General features: G+C 56.2%; 1 protein-coding gene across 5 annotated transcripts in view; it reads right to left on the bottom strand.

Annotated features, from left to right (window-relative positions):
• Positions 1 to 11,839, bottom strand: part of LOC113932955 (troponin T, cardiac muscle) — a 39,626-nt gene extending 27,787 nt beyond the window's left edge. For 4 of the 5 annotated variants that reach the window (XM_035722178.1, XM_035722180.1, XM_035722179.1 and 1 more), the window contains exons 1-2: positions 11,652 to 11,704; positions 3,093 to 3,136 (exon numbers count right to left, since the gene is read on the bottom strand). In XM_035722178.1, coding sequence (XP_035578071.1) covers positions 3,093 to 3,136; positions 11,652 to 11,689 — 82 coding nt within the window. In that variant the 5' untranslated portion in view covers positions 11,690 to 11,704. Of the gene's footprint in view, positions 1 to 381; positions 487 to 1,005; positions 1,823 to 2,998; positions 3,137 to 11,651 lie in introns of all 5 variants that reach the window. The other variant, XM_035722177.1, reaches the window with a different exon arrangement.
• Between the last annotated feature and the right edge of the window lie 5,444 nt (positions 11,840 to 17,283).

The raw sequence follows: 17,283 nt of genomic DNA, 5'->3' as shown, positions 1-17,283 counted from the left end.
CGGAGCTCTAGGAAGAGCCCCACTGCTCTCAGCCCCTACCCTTCCCCCTGTGCCAGCCTCCTGGGTGAGATCAGGAACTGATGAAGGCAGGTGTGGGGCCCCTGCCACTGAACCCGCCCGGTGCCCTCTTCCTGCAGCTCCGGCCCTGCCCACTAGGTGGGGCTGCTCAATCTCATCCACACCCACCTGCTGGGTCATTAACCTGCTCTCCTTCAGTTAATCCAAGTCATCGGCTCTTGGCCACCCGCGGGAATCCAAAACCCCTCTCAAGCCAAAGAATCCACTTGATATCTAACCTAAGGCCCTCATGCTGTAATAAATGCTGAATTCCCCGGCTTGCCCTCCAGTGGACTGGAGACAAAAGGTGCCCTGGGCTCTCACCCGAAAGGAGATGGTCCTGGGGCTGGAGCGTTTGAGGGAGCTGCTGTAGGTGGTCTGGGTGGGCGAGGGTGTGTCTACCTCTTCCTCCTTGCTGGGGATTTTCACCTGGATGGAGTGGGGAGTGTCACACAGGAGGTCTGGGAAGCCCAAAGCCCAAGCCGCCATGGGGACCCCATGTGGCCCGGCTCATCCCAGGAGCTGCAGGAGGAAGGGGGGGGTGGAAAACAGTCCTATGCCTTCCTCTGGGGCCTCCCGCCTCTCCACCTCTGCCGTGGGGATGGTGGACACAGTTCTGTGGGGCCGGGCCACCAGACAGAGCTTTCCAGCAGAACTTCTGGAAGGACCTGCGGCTTCCCAAAAGGCTGCTGGTGTCCTGAAATCCAGACCCTGGATGAGGATGGGGTGCAGGGTGGCTGTGCTCTCTGTCACACAGCTGATGCCCTTTTCGGCTGGCCCCTGCTTTAGTGTCTGTTCTGACAGAGACTAGAAGCAGGTAGAGGGAGAGGAAACGGCCCAAGCCAGCCTCATGGCGAGAGGACAGGAAACAGTGAGGAAGCCAGAGACCACCTGGGGCAGGACGAAAGGGGCATGTGCAGGGCTGGGAGGGGCAGGGGCACTGCCGACCTGGAATGTGATGGGCGGGAGGCGGGAAGCCACAGTCGGAGGGTCCGGCGCCCCCTGCTCTCCCAGCTTGGCTGAGGATGGTGGGCTCTCCTCAGGGAGGGCCCTTCCCTTCTGCCCTGTGGTGGGGGGCAGGTGGCTTCCCCCCGAGGCCGGCTGCCCCCCTGCCTGGGGCTGCCCTGAGGCGGCCGCCCTCCTTGGGGCTAGCTTTGTCTCGGTGGCCTGGGTCTTCTCTGACACCAGAGACTTCTCAAAGAGCGATGCTTTCTCAGAAACTATTCTCCTTTCCATGTCTGAAGTCTTCCCTGGGGCCGGCGGCTTCTCCCACACACTTGTTTTTTCTAGAATTGACTTCTTCTCTGACACAGATGTTTTCTCAGGGCCCAGAGTCTTCTCTGAGATGGAGGTTTCCTCTGAGACCAGTCTCTTCCCAAGTACTAATGTCTTCCCCAGGACGGGGGGCTTCTCCGAGACTGCCGGCTTCTCTGAGACCTCCTTCTTCCCGCCTTCGGATTCGCGGCCCGCCAAGCTCTCTTCCTCCCTGGCCCAGGGGCCCCGCCGCTCCCGGCTCAGTCTCCGGCGAGGTGGCAGCTCCCCGTCCTTCTTGGGCACGAGGGGCTGCTGCTTGGCCTGCCCTGGGCCAGAGCTGTGCCTTGGCTCCTGTGCCCCCGGCGGGCTGGGGGCCTGTGCAGCCTCCACTATCTGCCGCCTCTGCCTCCGCTCCCGCCGGGTCCTGAGTATGGCCTGGGTGTCATCCTCCTCATCTTTAGAGGCTGAGGTTCGTGGCTTGGGCACCTCTGCTTCCTCCACGCTCAGCAGTCTAGGCCAGAAGAGGGAAGATGGGGTGGGAAATAAGAATCAGGGGCTATCAGAGGTGGGAGAGACGCTGGGGCGAACTGATCCAGTGGAGAAGCTTCTGGGGCTGCCAGGGAGGGGGTGAGGAAGTAGAGCACTGGCCTATCCCACCCCCCAACTATCACTTAAATAAGGATCGCTTTTACCTGCTTTACATATGGGTTTTCAGGAAATCATCTGAACAAAGCACTCCATGCTTTTAAAAAGTTGATAAACCTCTCTAAGGACCAACTATGCCATGTTCAGACCCAGTCAACAAACACTGAACAGCTACTTTATAGGTGCCCGGCCCCATGCTGGGCGTTGGAGGGCAAAAGGAATAAATGCAGTCTTTGCCCCTCAGAGCTTAGATCAAGACCAGAGACGCTCAGGGATGTGTCAAAGGTCACCCAGACAATGCACAGTGGAACTGGGAGTAGAACCCAGAGCTTCCCACAGGCCACCCTGCACTCCTGTGAGTCACGTGGCAGCCACGGCCCAGGTCACACACTGAGTTGTCCCTTCCCCCCCCCGGGGAGGCCCAAGGGAACAAGAGTAACATGAGGAGACTCTCCAAAACCTGTAGCACTTGGCCTCCAGCCAAAGGAGATTCTTTTCCTCCCTCACCCCCTGCCCTCCGTGTGCTTTGAGGCAAGTTAATTCGCTGTCTGCGCCTCAGCTTCCCAATCTGCAAACCAGGTTTGCTGGGTGAAATGAGACTCCTTCCCTGTGAGTGCCCACCACCGCCCTGGCACACGGGGGACCTGCTTTCCTTCATAGCCCTAAAATCTAGGCGGCGAGAGTAGCCCCCGTGTCCCTCCCCCCAGGAGTGAATCACGGAGAGTCAGGGGGACAGGGAGGCAGCGTGGGCTATGGAAAGGGTGAAGCCAGACACTGAGAGATCTGGACGAGAAGTCTGGCCCTGCCACTCCCTGGGTAAGTGATCTCAGCAAGTCGCCCGTGTTCTGCTTCCGAAGAGGTTGGGGACTGGTGTATGGACGAGAGTCTAGGGAGGGTGAGGAGCTGGAAGCTTATCTTCAGACCGTCACATTGGCTAGGCAGGCCAAACCTGTCGTACGCTGTCTGTCTGGGGCAGCTAAGTCCATCCCGGTCACCTGGGAGAGGGAAATGGTGCCCCGTCCCCCCACCCTGACCCGAGCACCTCTGGGCAGCCGGTGCGTCTCCATTCTGGGCGAGCTTGGGAGCCTCGTCATCCGTGGTGGAGCTCAGATTTCGGTGCCGCCGCCGGCGCTCACGTTCCTGCTCCTCCTCATCCTCTAGAGTCCACTGCCTGGCCAGGCTGCGGGAGGGACGGGGGAGAGAGGGTCAGTGCAGGCTGCGGGGGGGGGGGGACAGGGGAGAGAGGGTCAGTGCAGGCTGCGGGGGAGAGGGTCAGTGCAGGCTGTGGGGGAGAGGGTCAGTGCAGGCTGGGGGGGCGGGGAGAGGGTCAGTGCAGGCTGGGGGGGACGGGGGAGAGGGTCAGTGCAGGCTGGGGGGGACGGGGGAGAGGGTCAGTGCAGGCTGCGGCGGGGGGACAGGGGAGAGAGGGTCAGTGCAGGCTGCGGGGGGGGACAGGGGAGAGGGTCAGTGCAGGCTGGGGGGGACGGGGGAGAGGGTCAGTGCAGGCTGCGGGGGGACGGGGGAGAGGGTCAGTGCAGGCTGCGGCGGGGGGACAGGGGAGAGAGGGTCAGTGCAGGCTGGGGGGGGACAGGGGAGAGAGGGTCAGTGCAGGCTGGGGGGGATGGAGGAGAGAGAGTCAGTGCAGGCTGCGGGGGGACGGGGGAGAGGGTCAGTGCAGGCTGGGGGGGATGGGGGAGAGAGGGTCAGTGCAGGCTGCGGGGGGACGGGGGAGAGGGTCAGTGCAGGCTGCGGGGGGGGGGACGGGGGAGAGAGGGTCAGTGCAGGCTGGGGGGGACGGGGGAGAGGGTCAGTGCAGCCCAGGCCAGATCCCTGCATCCCTGCATCCCCATCCCCCACAGCCAAACCCCTGTGGGGCTGGGGAAAGAGAGCAAACACCCTCTAGGCCTGGGCTGTGCATGGGCAACCACACTGGAACCAGGGCTGAGCTGAACTGGGACGTGCTGTAAGATACACATGTATCCCCAAGACCTGATAACGAAAAACAGACTGTAAAATATCTCATTAATAATCTGCATCTTGGTTACATGTTGAAATGATAATATTTTGGATATACTGGGGAAGTGAGACAGAATATTTTGGACATACTGGGGAAATGAGATATAGTATTAAAATTCATCACCTGTTTCTCTTTGCTTTCTTAGTATGTCGTCTATAGGAACTGACAATTTTAGAGGCACCTGGGTGGCTCAATCGGTTAAGCATCTGCCTTCAGCTCAGGTCATGATCCCAGGGTCCTGGGATGGGAGCCCCACATCGGGAGAGAGGCAAGCAGACTCTACACTGAGCGTGGAGCCTGACTCAGGGCTCGATCCCGGGACCCTGAGATCATGACCTGAGCCAAAACCAAGAGTCCGACGCTCAACCAGCTGAGCCACCCGGGTGCCCCCCATCAATCGTCTTTAGCTACCTGCCCTTTCACCCTCCCACCCACCTCGCTGCCAGCCCTCCCCACCTTCCATCCACCCACCCTTCCATCCCAACCAAAGAGCAGATACATCATTGCTAAGCAACTGCAATGGACCAGCAAGTCAGGAACTGGAGGATTCATAGAAGAAGCCGGATCCCTACCCTAAAGATACCTCTATCTAGTGGGAAAGAGAAGCATGTCCACCAGTAACTCCCCCAACCAAAGCACAGAAACTGCTCTGCAGGAGAGAGAATGGTTACTGTAAGGCAAGATTATCAAGAAAGGCTCACGGATGAGACTGACCCTGGCTGCGTCTCCGCGGGTGAACAGGATTTCAACAGAGGGGACAGGGGGCTGGGGAGAAACTGGTAGGCCAGGCAGAAGGGAGGGCCTGGGCAAGCCTGAGGTCAGACGGAGGAGGTTTGTTGGGACAGAAGGATGTGCTTCACCAGCGCCCTGGGAGAAAGTTTGGGCTGGAAATAGCACACCGTAAGGCAGCAGAGTGAGCCCTCTCTGGAGCCTTCCTATGACTCTCCCAGTACTACCTAGGGCCCTACAGATAGGAACTGAGTCTGGAAAAAGTCTCTTCTTCCATCCCAGAGTTACTGTAAGGCCATCCCTCTGCCACTGTCAGGTGTCAAACCTGCTCTCCCAGCCCGTCCTGTGGCCCAGCCCGTCCTGTGGCCCAGCCCCATTCCTCCTGGGCCTCTTCCCCTCCTGCAGGGTAACACCATGCAACCAAGCCTCAATTTAAGGAAAAGACATGTTTCTGGAAAAAAATAATCATGCAAACCCACGGATTTTACAAACAGAATTACATATGAAATGCATCTATGGAGCCTCCAAGGAAAGATTCTCCAGGCAGCCTCTCGTAAGGCAGTCTACTCCCCCTGCCCTTGTGTACATCCCTGTCTTTCCTCTTCGCCAGTTTTCCTTCCTAAAATGAGGAAGATGAGCCACACAATGGCTCCAATCTGTTTTTCTAAGCCCAACATCATGTTGATCCAACATTCACCAAACAAATATTTTTTGAACACCGACTGCGTGCCAGACACAGTCCCAGGCATTGGGATGCAGCAGGGGAGGAGTGCATAGTGCAGGGGGTGGGGGGGTGTGGTCAGCGAGCCAGGAAATGAGTGCACGAACAAAACGATGTCAGGAAGTGACCCGAGGACAACAGAACCAGGTAAGGGGTAATGTGAGAGAAGGTGACCGGGAGGGGAGGCCTCTCCGAGAGCTGAGGAGGGGCCCGGATCTGGTGGCAGGGTGTCCCAGGAGGAGAACACCGCAAGTGTAAAGCCCCAGGTGTGACGGCTGGGCGTTCAGAGGAAGCGGGGGGGGGGGGGGGGGGGGGGGGGGCTGGAGCCACAGCGTGGCCCACAGGGAGCTAGGATAGGGAGGAGAGGCCAGAGAAAAGGGCCTCATGGACCAGGGAAAGAATGTGGGTTTTATTCAAGTATGCTGGAGAGCCACTGGATAGTTTTACATAGAGGAGTGACATGATAAAATTTGTTACTATTATTTTTTTAAAGATTTTATTTATTTATTTGAGAGAGAGAATGAGATAGAGAGAGAGCATGAGAGGGGGGAGGGTCCAAGGGAGAAGCAAACTCACTGCCGAGCAGGGAGCCCGATGCGGGACTCCAGGATCATGACCTGATCCGAAGGCAGTCGCTTAACCAACTGAGCCACCCAGGCGCCCTAATTTGTTACTATTATTATTTAATCTCTCTGACCACTGAAGGAAGAAGAATTGAGGGTGGCATGGGGAGGGGGAGATGGGGCCCCCATCAGGAGACTCCTGCCATGGCCCAGGCGAGAGCCATGCTGGCCTGAACTGTGGTGGTGACAGAGAGAAGGAAAGAGGGATGGACTGGGAACACATCTTGAAGACAGAGCCAAGGGCAGATGGGCTGGATGGGAATGAAGGCAGAGAAAAGAGAAGAAGGAAAACTCCTAGATTTTTGGCCTGAGCAATTCCTGGTGCTGTTAATAAGATGGGAAAGATGGGGGGAGGGGAGTTTGGGGAGATGGTGGCCGGCAGTGGGGGGTAGGGGAAGGAAAAGTTCCGTTTCCGGCTATTGAGGGTGAGGCGAAGACACCAGTGCAAAGGAGACCAAGGCCCTGAGCCAGGGAGATCAGAGGAAAGTCAGGGCGGAGTGTGAACCTGGAGGCAGGAACGAGGTCCTGTCCAAGGCCACTGGTGGGGGGAGACCAGCACAGAGTAGTGAGCAGAGGTGCTGGTCCCAGAGTCAAGCCAGACTCGCCAAGGGGAGAATGGGAATCAAGAACGAGGAACCGGTGAAGACCAGCAACTCTTTGGAGAAGTTTTCCTCAGAAGAAAAGCAAATAAACTGGGACAGTAGCTAGAGCAGAATGGACTCAAGGAATGGTTTTGTAATTGAGGTAGAGTTCCTATACAACAGACACACATCAAGTTTTGTTTTCTTTTTAAAAATGGGAAAATGAAGGAGAGTGGAGAGGGTATGAGAAGTCTGAAAACAAAGTGTGAAGATGTTGTCCTGCAGGGAGAGGAGAGACCACAGGAGAGGGTGTCTCTCATCTCTAGCACCCACTATGGTGCCCGGCACACAGGTGCCAATGAATGTGGAATGAACCAGTGTGACTGTCAACTGTCAGATGTCAGGGCTCTCCTCCTCCCTGGGGAATCACAAAACCTCTGTCTTGACAAGGACGAGCATGAAGGGGGGTACAAATTCTGAGCTTCCCCAAAGACAATCTGTCCATCTGTTACGAGCCAGGCTCTGATGCCTGACCACTTGTCAGCTAAAGTTGGCTCATGAGAGATCTTCAGTTCATGTGTGGTGAATGAGTGAATGAACGAATGACTAATCTTCAAATACACAGAGCTCTCAGGGGTCATGTGAAGGCCTATGGGAATCATGTTTAAATTCTGTGGTCAAGGCCATGGGCCTCTGACTGGAGCCTTTCTCCACCAGACTTGGAAATGCCAGCTTCAGCTGGCTTTCATCTGAGGCCATGTTTTCATCTCTCTCCTTCTCTGGACTTACTCCCTCCCCCTATGTCCAGTTTGGGAACAGTTCTTGCCCTCCGAAGTTGAGGGATTCATACACTGGGGAAAGGGCCCCCACAAAGCCAGAAGCTCCTCTCCCCTGACCACACCCAGCTGGGCTGGGCTGGAGCCTCCAGGATTCCTCGGTCCTGAGCAACCCCGTTCCCACACACACTCCTCTCAGCCCTGGGGGAAGCAGCTTATTTGTTTATCCTCCAGTGGGGCCATATATGGAGTGTGATCTGCCAGAGCCTTGTCTCTCCGGAAATGACTCACCCCCCTTGCTCCCCAGGCCAGCCCTAGCCCTAAGGGGACTTCAGGGCTGGAACTGCAGGAGGTGGGGCCCAGGTGTCCTTGAATGTCCACCAGCTTTATGCCATGACCCCACAGTCCCCCAAGATGACTTGGTCACTCCCCTGCTGCTCAGGAATCACGGGGCTGCCTTCAACCCCTGGCAGAACATGAATCACTTCACCTTCACCACCTTTACCACCACCTCACCCTGGGGAAGAAATGTTATTGCCAATAACTCTTGCTTATAAAATGAGGAAATGGATAGAACTGGGGGGTAGGGGGCAAGGGTCAGTCTCCAGGAGGGACCTCAGCAGGTGCAACTGTTGAAACCACCATAATAAATATATGATAAGTAAGGGCGTTAGAATGGTGCTTAACATTCAGTAGCACACAAAATATCTGTTGAATATGGTAAATAATAATAAGTCAATAAATAAAGGAATCAAGAAGTGAGGGTACTAACACCTAAGTGCTTACTATAATGCCAGGCACCATTCTTAGTATTTTACAAAGAACATGGACATTAAAGCTCACAACAACCCCGTGAGGTAAGGTTGTGTTATCCCCATTTCACAGATGAGGAAATGGAAGGTCACTGGGGCTAGTAACTTTCCCAAGATAGCACAATTAATCAAAAGAAAAAAAAATAAGACTCCATGCTAGGTCAGCTTCTCAAAAGCCTGTTCCCTTAACCACAATACCAGATGCCAGAAGAGGAGGTCCGAGGAGGGCTGCCCCTAAGCCAGAGTGAGTCCCCACCTTCTTGACAGCCTATCAGTGTATGTTCGGAGGAAGAAGCTGGGGAGCCTGAGAGGGCCTCCGACCATGTGGGATTCCCCACCCCAGGGCAGGCCAGAGCTCATGGCGCAACCTGGGAGAGCAGAGGTTTTGGGGGATCCCCATGGCCAACGCATTGACCACAGCCGGGCCCAGGACGGAACCGGGGTCCCACCATCTGGGAGTCCCAGCCACTTCCCCCAGCTGATGCCACGGCCCTAGGCAGCCGCCCCACCATGCCCCCCTTCCCGACAATCCTTTCCTCTACCTCCCCTGCCCTTCACTTGGGGACATCCGTCTCTCTTCGCCTCCATGTACGGCCACTATCCTCCCCCAATACTGCACTCACACCGTTGCTTTCAGCTGCTTAACAGATAGAAGTTAGATCTAAGGAAGAACCTCCCTGCGGGAGACCTCAAAACAAGCTCAAAAAACAGATCAGGGCTCAGCTGCTCTGGTTAAGTAGGGGAAGAGTGAGAAGGCTGCCCCAGAAACATCTGTAGAACCCTGGGCTCAAGGAGCAGGATTTGCAACTCTTTGAAGGAAAGAACAGACAGCTGGGAGGCCCAGCTCTGACTGGCCTTGTGACCTTGGGCCAGTCTTCAACCCCTAGGGACGACAGGTCTCGGGCTGCCCTTGTGCACAAGGAGGGGTTACCACGGGCAGTCACGAAAGTCCCTTCCAGCCCTAACGGGCTAGGGAGAGGTATCAGGGGAGGACGGCGAGCCGTGCTGGGAGGTGGGAGGGCTGCTCAAGGCCTAGGCAGGGAAATGATTAACCACTGGCAGCTCAGTCCCAGGCACCCTCAGACCCACCCCTCACCCCCTGCAGACAGGCCCAGCCCAGCCTCACCCGTCACCTGGCCAGCCCCGGGAGGAAAGAACAAGGCCACTGACCAGGGCACCCTGCCAACCAGCTCGCCACCGCCCCCATCCCAGGGCTGGAGCATCTGAAGGTCTACTTTACGCCAAGGATGGGTGGCAGGCTGGCCCTCCGCTCCCCACCTGGACCCTGCCTGGAGCCACACCGGTCACACCCTCATCACAGGTTGACAGTGACTCACAGCCCTTTCCCTCCTGCCCGCTGAGGCTTGTTGTTCAGCCGGGGAGCAGAGCGGGAGCGGACCTCCGCTCCAGGTGCCTCATCAGAGTGACGGCTGGTACCAGCTGGGTCTGCCCACGGGGCTCTGCGCGGGCTGGGGCTGGCAGGGAGGGCAGGCCAGGGGCTCCTGTGGCAGGACTGGTTCCCCAGGGCGTTCCTGGCACTCACCCTGGGCATCCCCTGGGAACCCGGCCCCACCCCTGCAGCCACATGTCCATCTGAGCAGGGGACAAGCTAAGACCAGACCCTGCTCCCATTTTTAAAGTTCTCGTGCTCCAGCCACCCCCCACCCCCCCCACACACACCCTATACATATCCAGGCATGCTCTCAGACACAAAATCACATATATCCCACCAGTCGGTGAGCTCCTGATGACGTAGTGTGTGGTTTGCACTTTTCACCCAATGCACTATACTGAGGTCTTCAATAAACATTCACACCAAACACACTCAGACTCCTACAGCCCAAACTCAGCAACATAAGAACCTACTACTCACACAGATACCTCCATACTACATGGGCCATAAACACGCTCACCCACACATACACCTGCAGACACCCATATAAGCACACATCCACTGGCACAGATATGCCCCCACCTAGGAGCAAAGGCACTCCCACATCAACCCCCAGGCACAATGACCCACTTGCAGAGTCCAAGGTCTGGACCCCCAAGCGCCACCCTCAGCACAGACCTTCCCTGGGGTGTGCCCAACCTCCCGGGCAGCCTAGGTTCCTTTTCGCGGAGCACTGAGTTCCTTCCATTCTCGGGGCTTACCTTATCCCCTCTCTAGAACCCTTGGGTCCCGCCACATGGGGGGTTACTAGGCAACTGTGCTTCAGAGCAATGTGAGGTCCTGAGGGTCTGAGGAGGCGGGCCCCCAGCCCTGGGGAGGATGAGACTGAGACATGAGACAAGCTGCAGAGCCCTTCTGGAGGGAGGCGAAGGAGATCCTAGAACACTGGAGAATGCCTGAAAGCCACCTGAATGGGGAAGGCCTGGGGAGGGTGCTGGTCTGCCCCTGCAGAGAGAACCTTGGCCTCAGTGTCCAAATGCCCACCTGGGAAGGGCAAAAAGGACAATTTCTACTTGGCTTAACCCTATGCGATCAAAGGAGTAGGGATCCAGCTCCGAGCTACTACACAGGCCTGTTTCTTCAAGGGCAAGATGGTGGGAGGTGGCAGGGAGAGTGGGGGGGGGTGAAGAAATGAAGATGCTGGTGTGAACACTTCTGAGGGGAGGTGCCCGGTAGCTCCAACGGGAGTCACCAGGGTCACCAGCCACAGCGAGGGGTGCTGCCTCCAGGACAACCCTCCAACATCCCAGGCTTATCTAACCCTGACAGGATGTCCAGCAAGCAAGGACAAGACACCCAGTGTCCCGACCCTCTGAAAGACCAGCCTACAAAAAAAAAAAAAAAGACTGAAGCACAGAGGGGGACAGCAACTATCTTGAGGTCGCCCAGCCCAGACACCACCCCAAAATGCCACACTCTGAATTTGAGCCTCATTAGTGGGAGGGGGCTCTGTTGCCCAATGGTCTCTATTCCCTGATCCCTGTTCTTCTGGCCCTCCAGGGAGAGAGTGCTGTCCCCAACCCTCTTCCCCAAGAGGGGGTGACGGATACCTCCCCAGGGGTCCACTCTCTTAGTCTCTACCAGAGAAACATGGCAGCGGCGGAGCCCTCTCTCGGAACGAGGCTTGGCGGTAACTCTTGAACACCTCCCCAGTCCCCCCAAATGTTCCCTCCACCCCGCAGGGGGCCATGGGAGGGCCTCTCCAGGCCGGGGACCAGCCTCCCCCAAGCACCCTGTGTGTGGCCTCAGTCCCCGAGAGGAGGAAAGGAACGGTGGAGGAGCGAGAACACCCGCCCTGCCCTGTCACCTAAGAGCTCCCCCATTTTGGCCCCAGGGGCTGCCACCACCCCCACCACCCCCACACCCCCCACACCCCCGCCCGACAGCCTCGGAGCCCGGTTCCCGGGGACGGGAAGGGGGCCGACGCCGCGGCGGGGAGAGGAGAGCCCGGTGCGGCTCCCCGGGGCCGGCCGCGGCGCTCACCTGGACAGCGCGGACCAGTCCTTCCTGCTGACAGCCATGCCGCCGAGCCCGCGGCCGCCGAGTGCGCGTGCAGGGCCCGGCGGCCGCCGCCTCACCTGCGCGCCCCTCCCCCGCCGCCCGGCCCAGGTAAGGTCACATGGCCGCTAATCTCAGCCCGCCCGGCCCGCCGCGCTCGCACCCGCCGCCCCGAGCGGCCCCCGGGGTGTGGGCGGCCCCGCACAAAGCCGCATTGATCTCCGCCCCGGCCGGCCCGACCGCGCGCCCGCGAGCGCCGGCTAGCTGTCCGACCGGCCGCCGGACGGACCGACGGACGCCCAGGCCGGCGCGGGGTAGATCGGCCGCCGGCAGCGAGGGCGGGGGACTTCCTGCTCAGAACCAGTTCGACCAGCTCGGCGCTGAGCCGCCTCCTCTCGCAGGGGCCGGGGTGCCGGGGAGTGGGGCGGCGGACGGGGACCCGACGATCGGGGTCGGGCCGAGCTCGCTGCGGGTAAACCGGCTTAGCCCGGAGAAGCCCAAGAGCGGAAGCCGAGCGGGAGAGTTAGAGCAGGTACCGTAACGTCGGGTCCGGGACCCGAGCACCGGCTCCCGGGCCTGCTGCGCCCGCCCCGGCCCTCCGCCCCTAAGAGGCCCCGAGAGATGAGCCGGGCAGTGCTTTCGCTGTGCCGCCAGCAAACTACAGAACGCGCCCCGTGTAAAGCCAGCCAACCCCCAAACGAGATTCTTCGATTCAGTTCAGCAAACATTTGAGAGCCTGCAGTTCGGAAAACACAATGATGTCAAAGGCACTGTCCTGGCTTTGCTGGTACTGGTCTTTGGGCTGAAGCAGCCGGGTGTGTAACAGGGCAGAGGAAGCTCAGCTTTTCCCCAGGAAGGAATGAACCCGGATCACCAGGACCGGGATTCTGAAGGGCGCTCGGGCACCACCAGCACCACCTGACTCCCTTCAAGTGTGCAGCTGGGCTGGTGGGTGCCAGGGGCTCTCTATCCAGGAACCAGTTTCGGATGGGCTGAGAGAGGGGCAGTCACTGAGCATGGAGACTCTTATCTCCCCTGATGGATCAGAACTGCAAGGTCAGCAGCAGCAGTTCCTGCTCTGAGAGGGATGGGTCGAAGCCCCAGGCACCAGGAGGAGGAGGAGGAGAAGGGGAGGCAGAACTGCCAGCACTCTGGCCTTGCTCCCCAGCCTGGCCTCCCTTTGGCACTGATCCAGGACTCATGGTCTCCACCGTGCCCTCTGGCTCTGAGATCTGACGGTGATGAGCAAGCCAGTTGCTGAGCAGAAGCCTGGAAACAGAGACACACATCTAAGGCATCTCCTTCCCCAAAAGGCCCCCTCCTCCAGGGAGCCTTTCTTCTTGACCTAGGCGGTGAGGAGTGAGGTTTAAGGAATGATTGCCGGACCGGGAGCCTGGAGATCTGGCTTTGAGCTCAGATTCTGCCATTTAGGAGCCATGTGACTTGGGACAAGTCACTTTCGTTTCTTCATCTATGTAGTGGAAATAATGATACTTTGCTTCCTTCCAGACTGTGGGGATCAAATGAGTCAATCATTGAGTGTTGGTGGCACGGGGATGAGCAGTGTTAAGGCTGACAAGGCCCCAGGACGTTTTGAACAGAAGCCAAGGCAGGACCCAGAGCCATATGCTCTTCAAAGGAAAGAGAAAGAAGGAACGATGGTAATCTATGTCCCTGGATCCTCTGATACAGGGCCTGACGCTTCCCAGGGAGCCTGCTGTCTCCTGGGGACCTAGGGAATGCTCTTTCCAAGGTTTGTCAGTAGTGGCACCTCAACTTAGGAAGAAAAATACTCCTAGTTATGTGACACCTGGTCCTCCTAGGGACACTTTATGAAGCCAAGGAGACAGTCAAGTATCTCTAAGACCAAAATCCAACACCCTCTCTGTGGATATAAAAACCCAAAGACATGGAAGGTTGGTATGTGGGTAATTCTAGAAGTAAGGAAAAGCAAATTAGGTGCATGTTAAAGCCCCCAAAGTTGTTTGAGGGCAGGCATTGTAGATTTACTAGACATTTTCTATGCACCAGACACTGTGCCTGGTGCTGTCAGTGTAGCAGCTTCCTAGGGCTGCTGTGGCAAGGTCCACAAATGAAGTGGCTTAAAACAACAGAAATTTATTTTCTCACAGTTCTGGTGGGCAGAAGTTCAAGTTCAAGCTGTGGGCAGAGACAAGCTGCCTCCACAGGCTCTAGGGGAGAATCGTTCCTTGCTTCTTCCCAGCTTCTGGCAGTTGCTGGTAATCTTTGGAGTTCCCTGGCTTCCAGGTGTGTTATTCCAATCTCCACCTCTACCATCACAAGGAATTCTCCCTGTGTCTCTGTGTCTGCGTCCAAATTCCCCTCTTCTTATAAAGATGTCAGTCATTAGATGAGGGCCCACCTAATGGAGTCGTACTGACATACCTCATTTTAACTTGATTACATCTGCAAAGACCCTAGTTGCCAGTAAGGTCAGACTCTTGGGTACCAGGGGTTAGGAATTAAACATATCTTTTTGGGAGCCAGAATTCCGCCCACCACAATCAGCCAAGTGGCTTTGACCTCAGGGACACAAAAATGGTGAGGCCTCGGCTCCTGACCTCCAGACCTTCCCACTCTAGCAATGGAGATGCACACCCAAGCCTCATTCCAGACAGACTGATAAAAACTGAAGTTATGTCATCAGGAGGGATTAACTCTAATGGAGGGATTGGGAAGTCTCAAAGAGGAAAGAACATCGGGGTTGGCCTTTGAAGGTTAAGTGGAATTCAACCGTCAGAAATGGCAGCTGAGCATCCAGCTACTGGACACAGCATCAACAAAGACAGAGGGGCAAAAGTGGAAGGTGTTTGTGGAGCAGAGAGAAGACTCATGTGCTTGAGGCCTAGAGAACCTTCCTTCCAAGGCTGAAGGGAAAGAGGGGGAACAGGTAGTGAGGACCCTGGGTTGTGCTCAGGTGTTACTCTTTCACCACAGGATATGTAGAACTTGAAGAAAAAGGGAGGGTTAATGGCCTATGAATGGGAAAGGTCGTAGACCCCGAAAGACAACTCTGGAGGCAGTATGAGTAGAGGTCAGATCAGAAGTGGGAGGCCATGCTGGGGAGGGTATTTTGTACAGTCCACAAAAGAAATGAAGGGGGCTTGAGCAAAGGCAGCCAAGTAGGGGGAGAGCAGAGGTGTTGGCAAGAGCTTTCGAAGTTCAATTGTCAAGACTGAGTTGACTGATTGTGGGCGGCAAAGGAGGACATCTCCCTAGGCTGAGGGGCTGGGTGAAGGCAGGTGCCGCTGATGAAACAGGGCTGCAGGGGGAGGAGGAGGCTTCGGGAGGAAGGTGACTTTAGACCCCTAGGGGTTCTTCAGCCTCAGCATTATTGACATTTTGGACCTGATCATTCTTTGTTGTGAGGACTGTCCATGCATGGTAAGATGGTCAGCAGCGTCCCTGGCCTCCACTCATTAGAATGTAGGGTCCGTGAAGACAGCCAGGTGGAGCTGTCCAACAGATGGCTGGCTGTGGGGAGTATGGGTGCTCCAGAGCACCCAGTGGTGAGCTGCAGAGCAGGCAGGAGGAGGGGTTTCCTGAGGACTGGCGGGGGAGAGAGGTGTTAATGTTCAAGATGTCTGTGCCCCTGTGCTAACCCCCTGAGTGTCTTAAGAGCAAAGGCCTAATGCCTCAGTATCCCCTCAACTCTATGCCTAGTATAGTAAGTGCTCAATAAAGGTTTGGAGAATTGCACTAACTTGCTTTGGGAAGAAGAACAGGAAAGCCCAAATCTGCCAAAACCCCTGCTGAGTATAATCTTGGGAGCTGGGTCTGGGAGAAGCTGAGATGGGGAGGTGGGGGACTCTAAGCATCCCTTGGCCTCCCGGATATAGCAAAACCAGGATATGGAGCATCAGCAACTACCCCTGTTGTTGGAAGGGGCGCACGAGGTACAATCTAGCAAAGGTGAAGATATGGTTCTTGACGCCCCAGCAATTGCACTCCTGGGGAGAGAAACTCTCGAGCAGGAGCAGTAGAAGAAAGGTTTGTGAATATTCCAAGCAGCACTGTTTATAGTGGCAAAATTCTGGAAACCACCTACATGTCTGTTAATAGAAAAATGTGTGAATAAGTGATAGTATTTTTGTCATGTCACAGCAAAGGTATCAACAGGAGTGAATTTCACCACCTTCACCTCGAAGGGGAAAAGCAGGAAGCATGCATTTATGTCAGGTTTACCCGAAAAATGCAAAAGTAGACAATATCTTGTTTAGGAATTCATAGATACAGAGGAGCGTTATAAAGAGAACGAAGAGAAGAGTAAACACAGAGCTGAGGATTCTGTGGATGCCTCTGTGGAGAGGAAGAGCCTTGGAAAACCTTTTACAATACCCTTGTTCCTAACATGAGTGGTCGGCACATGGATGGTCATTTTATAACTCTTCAACTGTATGCGCATTAAAAACCACAGGCGTGTGCTGATCACTTCCTCCAAGGACAATCCACGGAGATAGGGCTTTTCACATGGGAAATTCCCTGGTCAAGGGCAAGAGTTTTCAGGACTTCCCAGGCAGCAGTGGGGGAAGGGGGCATCTCTCTCCTCCCAGAACTTACGTCAGGCTCTGGAACCCCCACCCCTACCCCTATCTACATAGCTCATAGGTCGGCCTCTCCTTCTCCAAAGAGGCCGGAGTGGGGACCCAGGGGGATCCCTGGCCCCAGACTAGCAGGTTTGTAAATCACACCCTGACATTTCAGGTTTATCCCATTCATATATACCCGCTGAGCACCTGCCATGCCAGACCACTCTAGGGGAAGGCAGAAAACAAATGTAATCACACTCATACCCTCAAAAACCCAGGGCGGTGGTTCCCTGGCTTTGGGTTTTTACCAACGAATAATATGTTTTAAATATGAATACCCTGGGGCACCTGGGTGGCTCAGTCAGTTAAGTGACTGCCTTCGGCTCAGGTCATGATCCCAGGGTCCTGGGATGGAGCCCCACGTCTGGATCCCTGCTCAGCGGAGAGCCTGCTTCTCCCTCCACTTGCCACTCCTTTAAAAAAATATATGAATACCCAAATGGTGTTGATACCATTTTATTTTGCAAAGTAAGAACATTAAAAAACAATGACTACCTACCCTGCTCCCACTCCATAAGTAAAGAATATGTTAATACTAAAATCATAACATTAAGGCATGCATAATTTTAGAACAAAGGAGAGCCCTTGTCACTGAGTACATTAAGCTTTATGGAAACTTCCACCACAGCAGCCCTGGCTTCCCCATCGTGCAGCCGTTGAAATGTGGGTCACAAAAAGCGAGTGAATCAGGAGAGTTGTGTCTGGGAAGCACCAGTACAAGGGACACACAGGCATCCGCCCCACCTCGGACAGGCAAGCCACTGCATGCTGTGTGCACACACACCGGGCTCACCTTCAGATGAACAGCCGCGAGCATTCACACACAACGCACACACACACACACACACCCTCCCCCAGGGGCTCCTAGGTCGGAACACCTGGCACCCAGATGAGGCCATACTTCTCTCTCAAACCTGGAGTAGAGGGCAGGCTCGCCCAGTCTGTGCTGACCAGTGAGAGGGGTACTTGTTGGCACTAGAGCCAGATGCATGCTGGGCTGGCCCAGA

Source organism: Zalophus californianus, chromosome 10 (genome assembly GCF_009762305.2).
Source record: "Zalophus californianus isolate mZalCal1 chromosome 10, mZalCal1.pri.v2, whole genome shotgun sequence".
Classification (NCBI taxonomy): Eukaryota; Metazoa; Chordata; class Mammalia; order Carnivora; family Otariidae; genus Zalophus; species Zalophus californianus.
The sequence above is the reverse complement of the archived record's forward strand: the minus strand, read 5'-3'. Positions and strand labels throughout refer to the sequence as shown.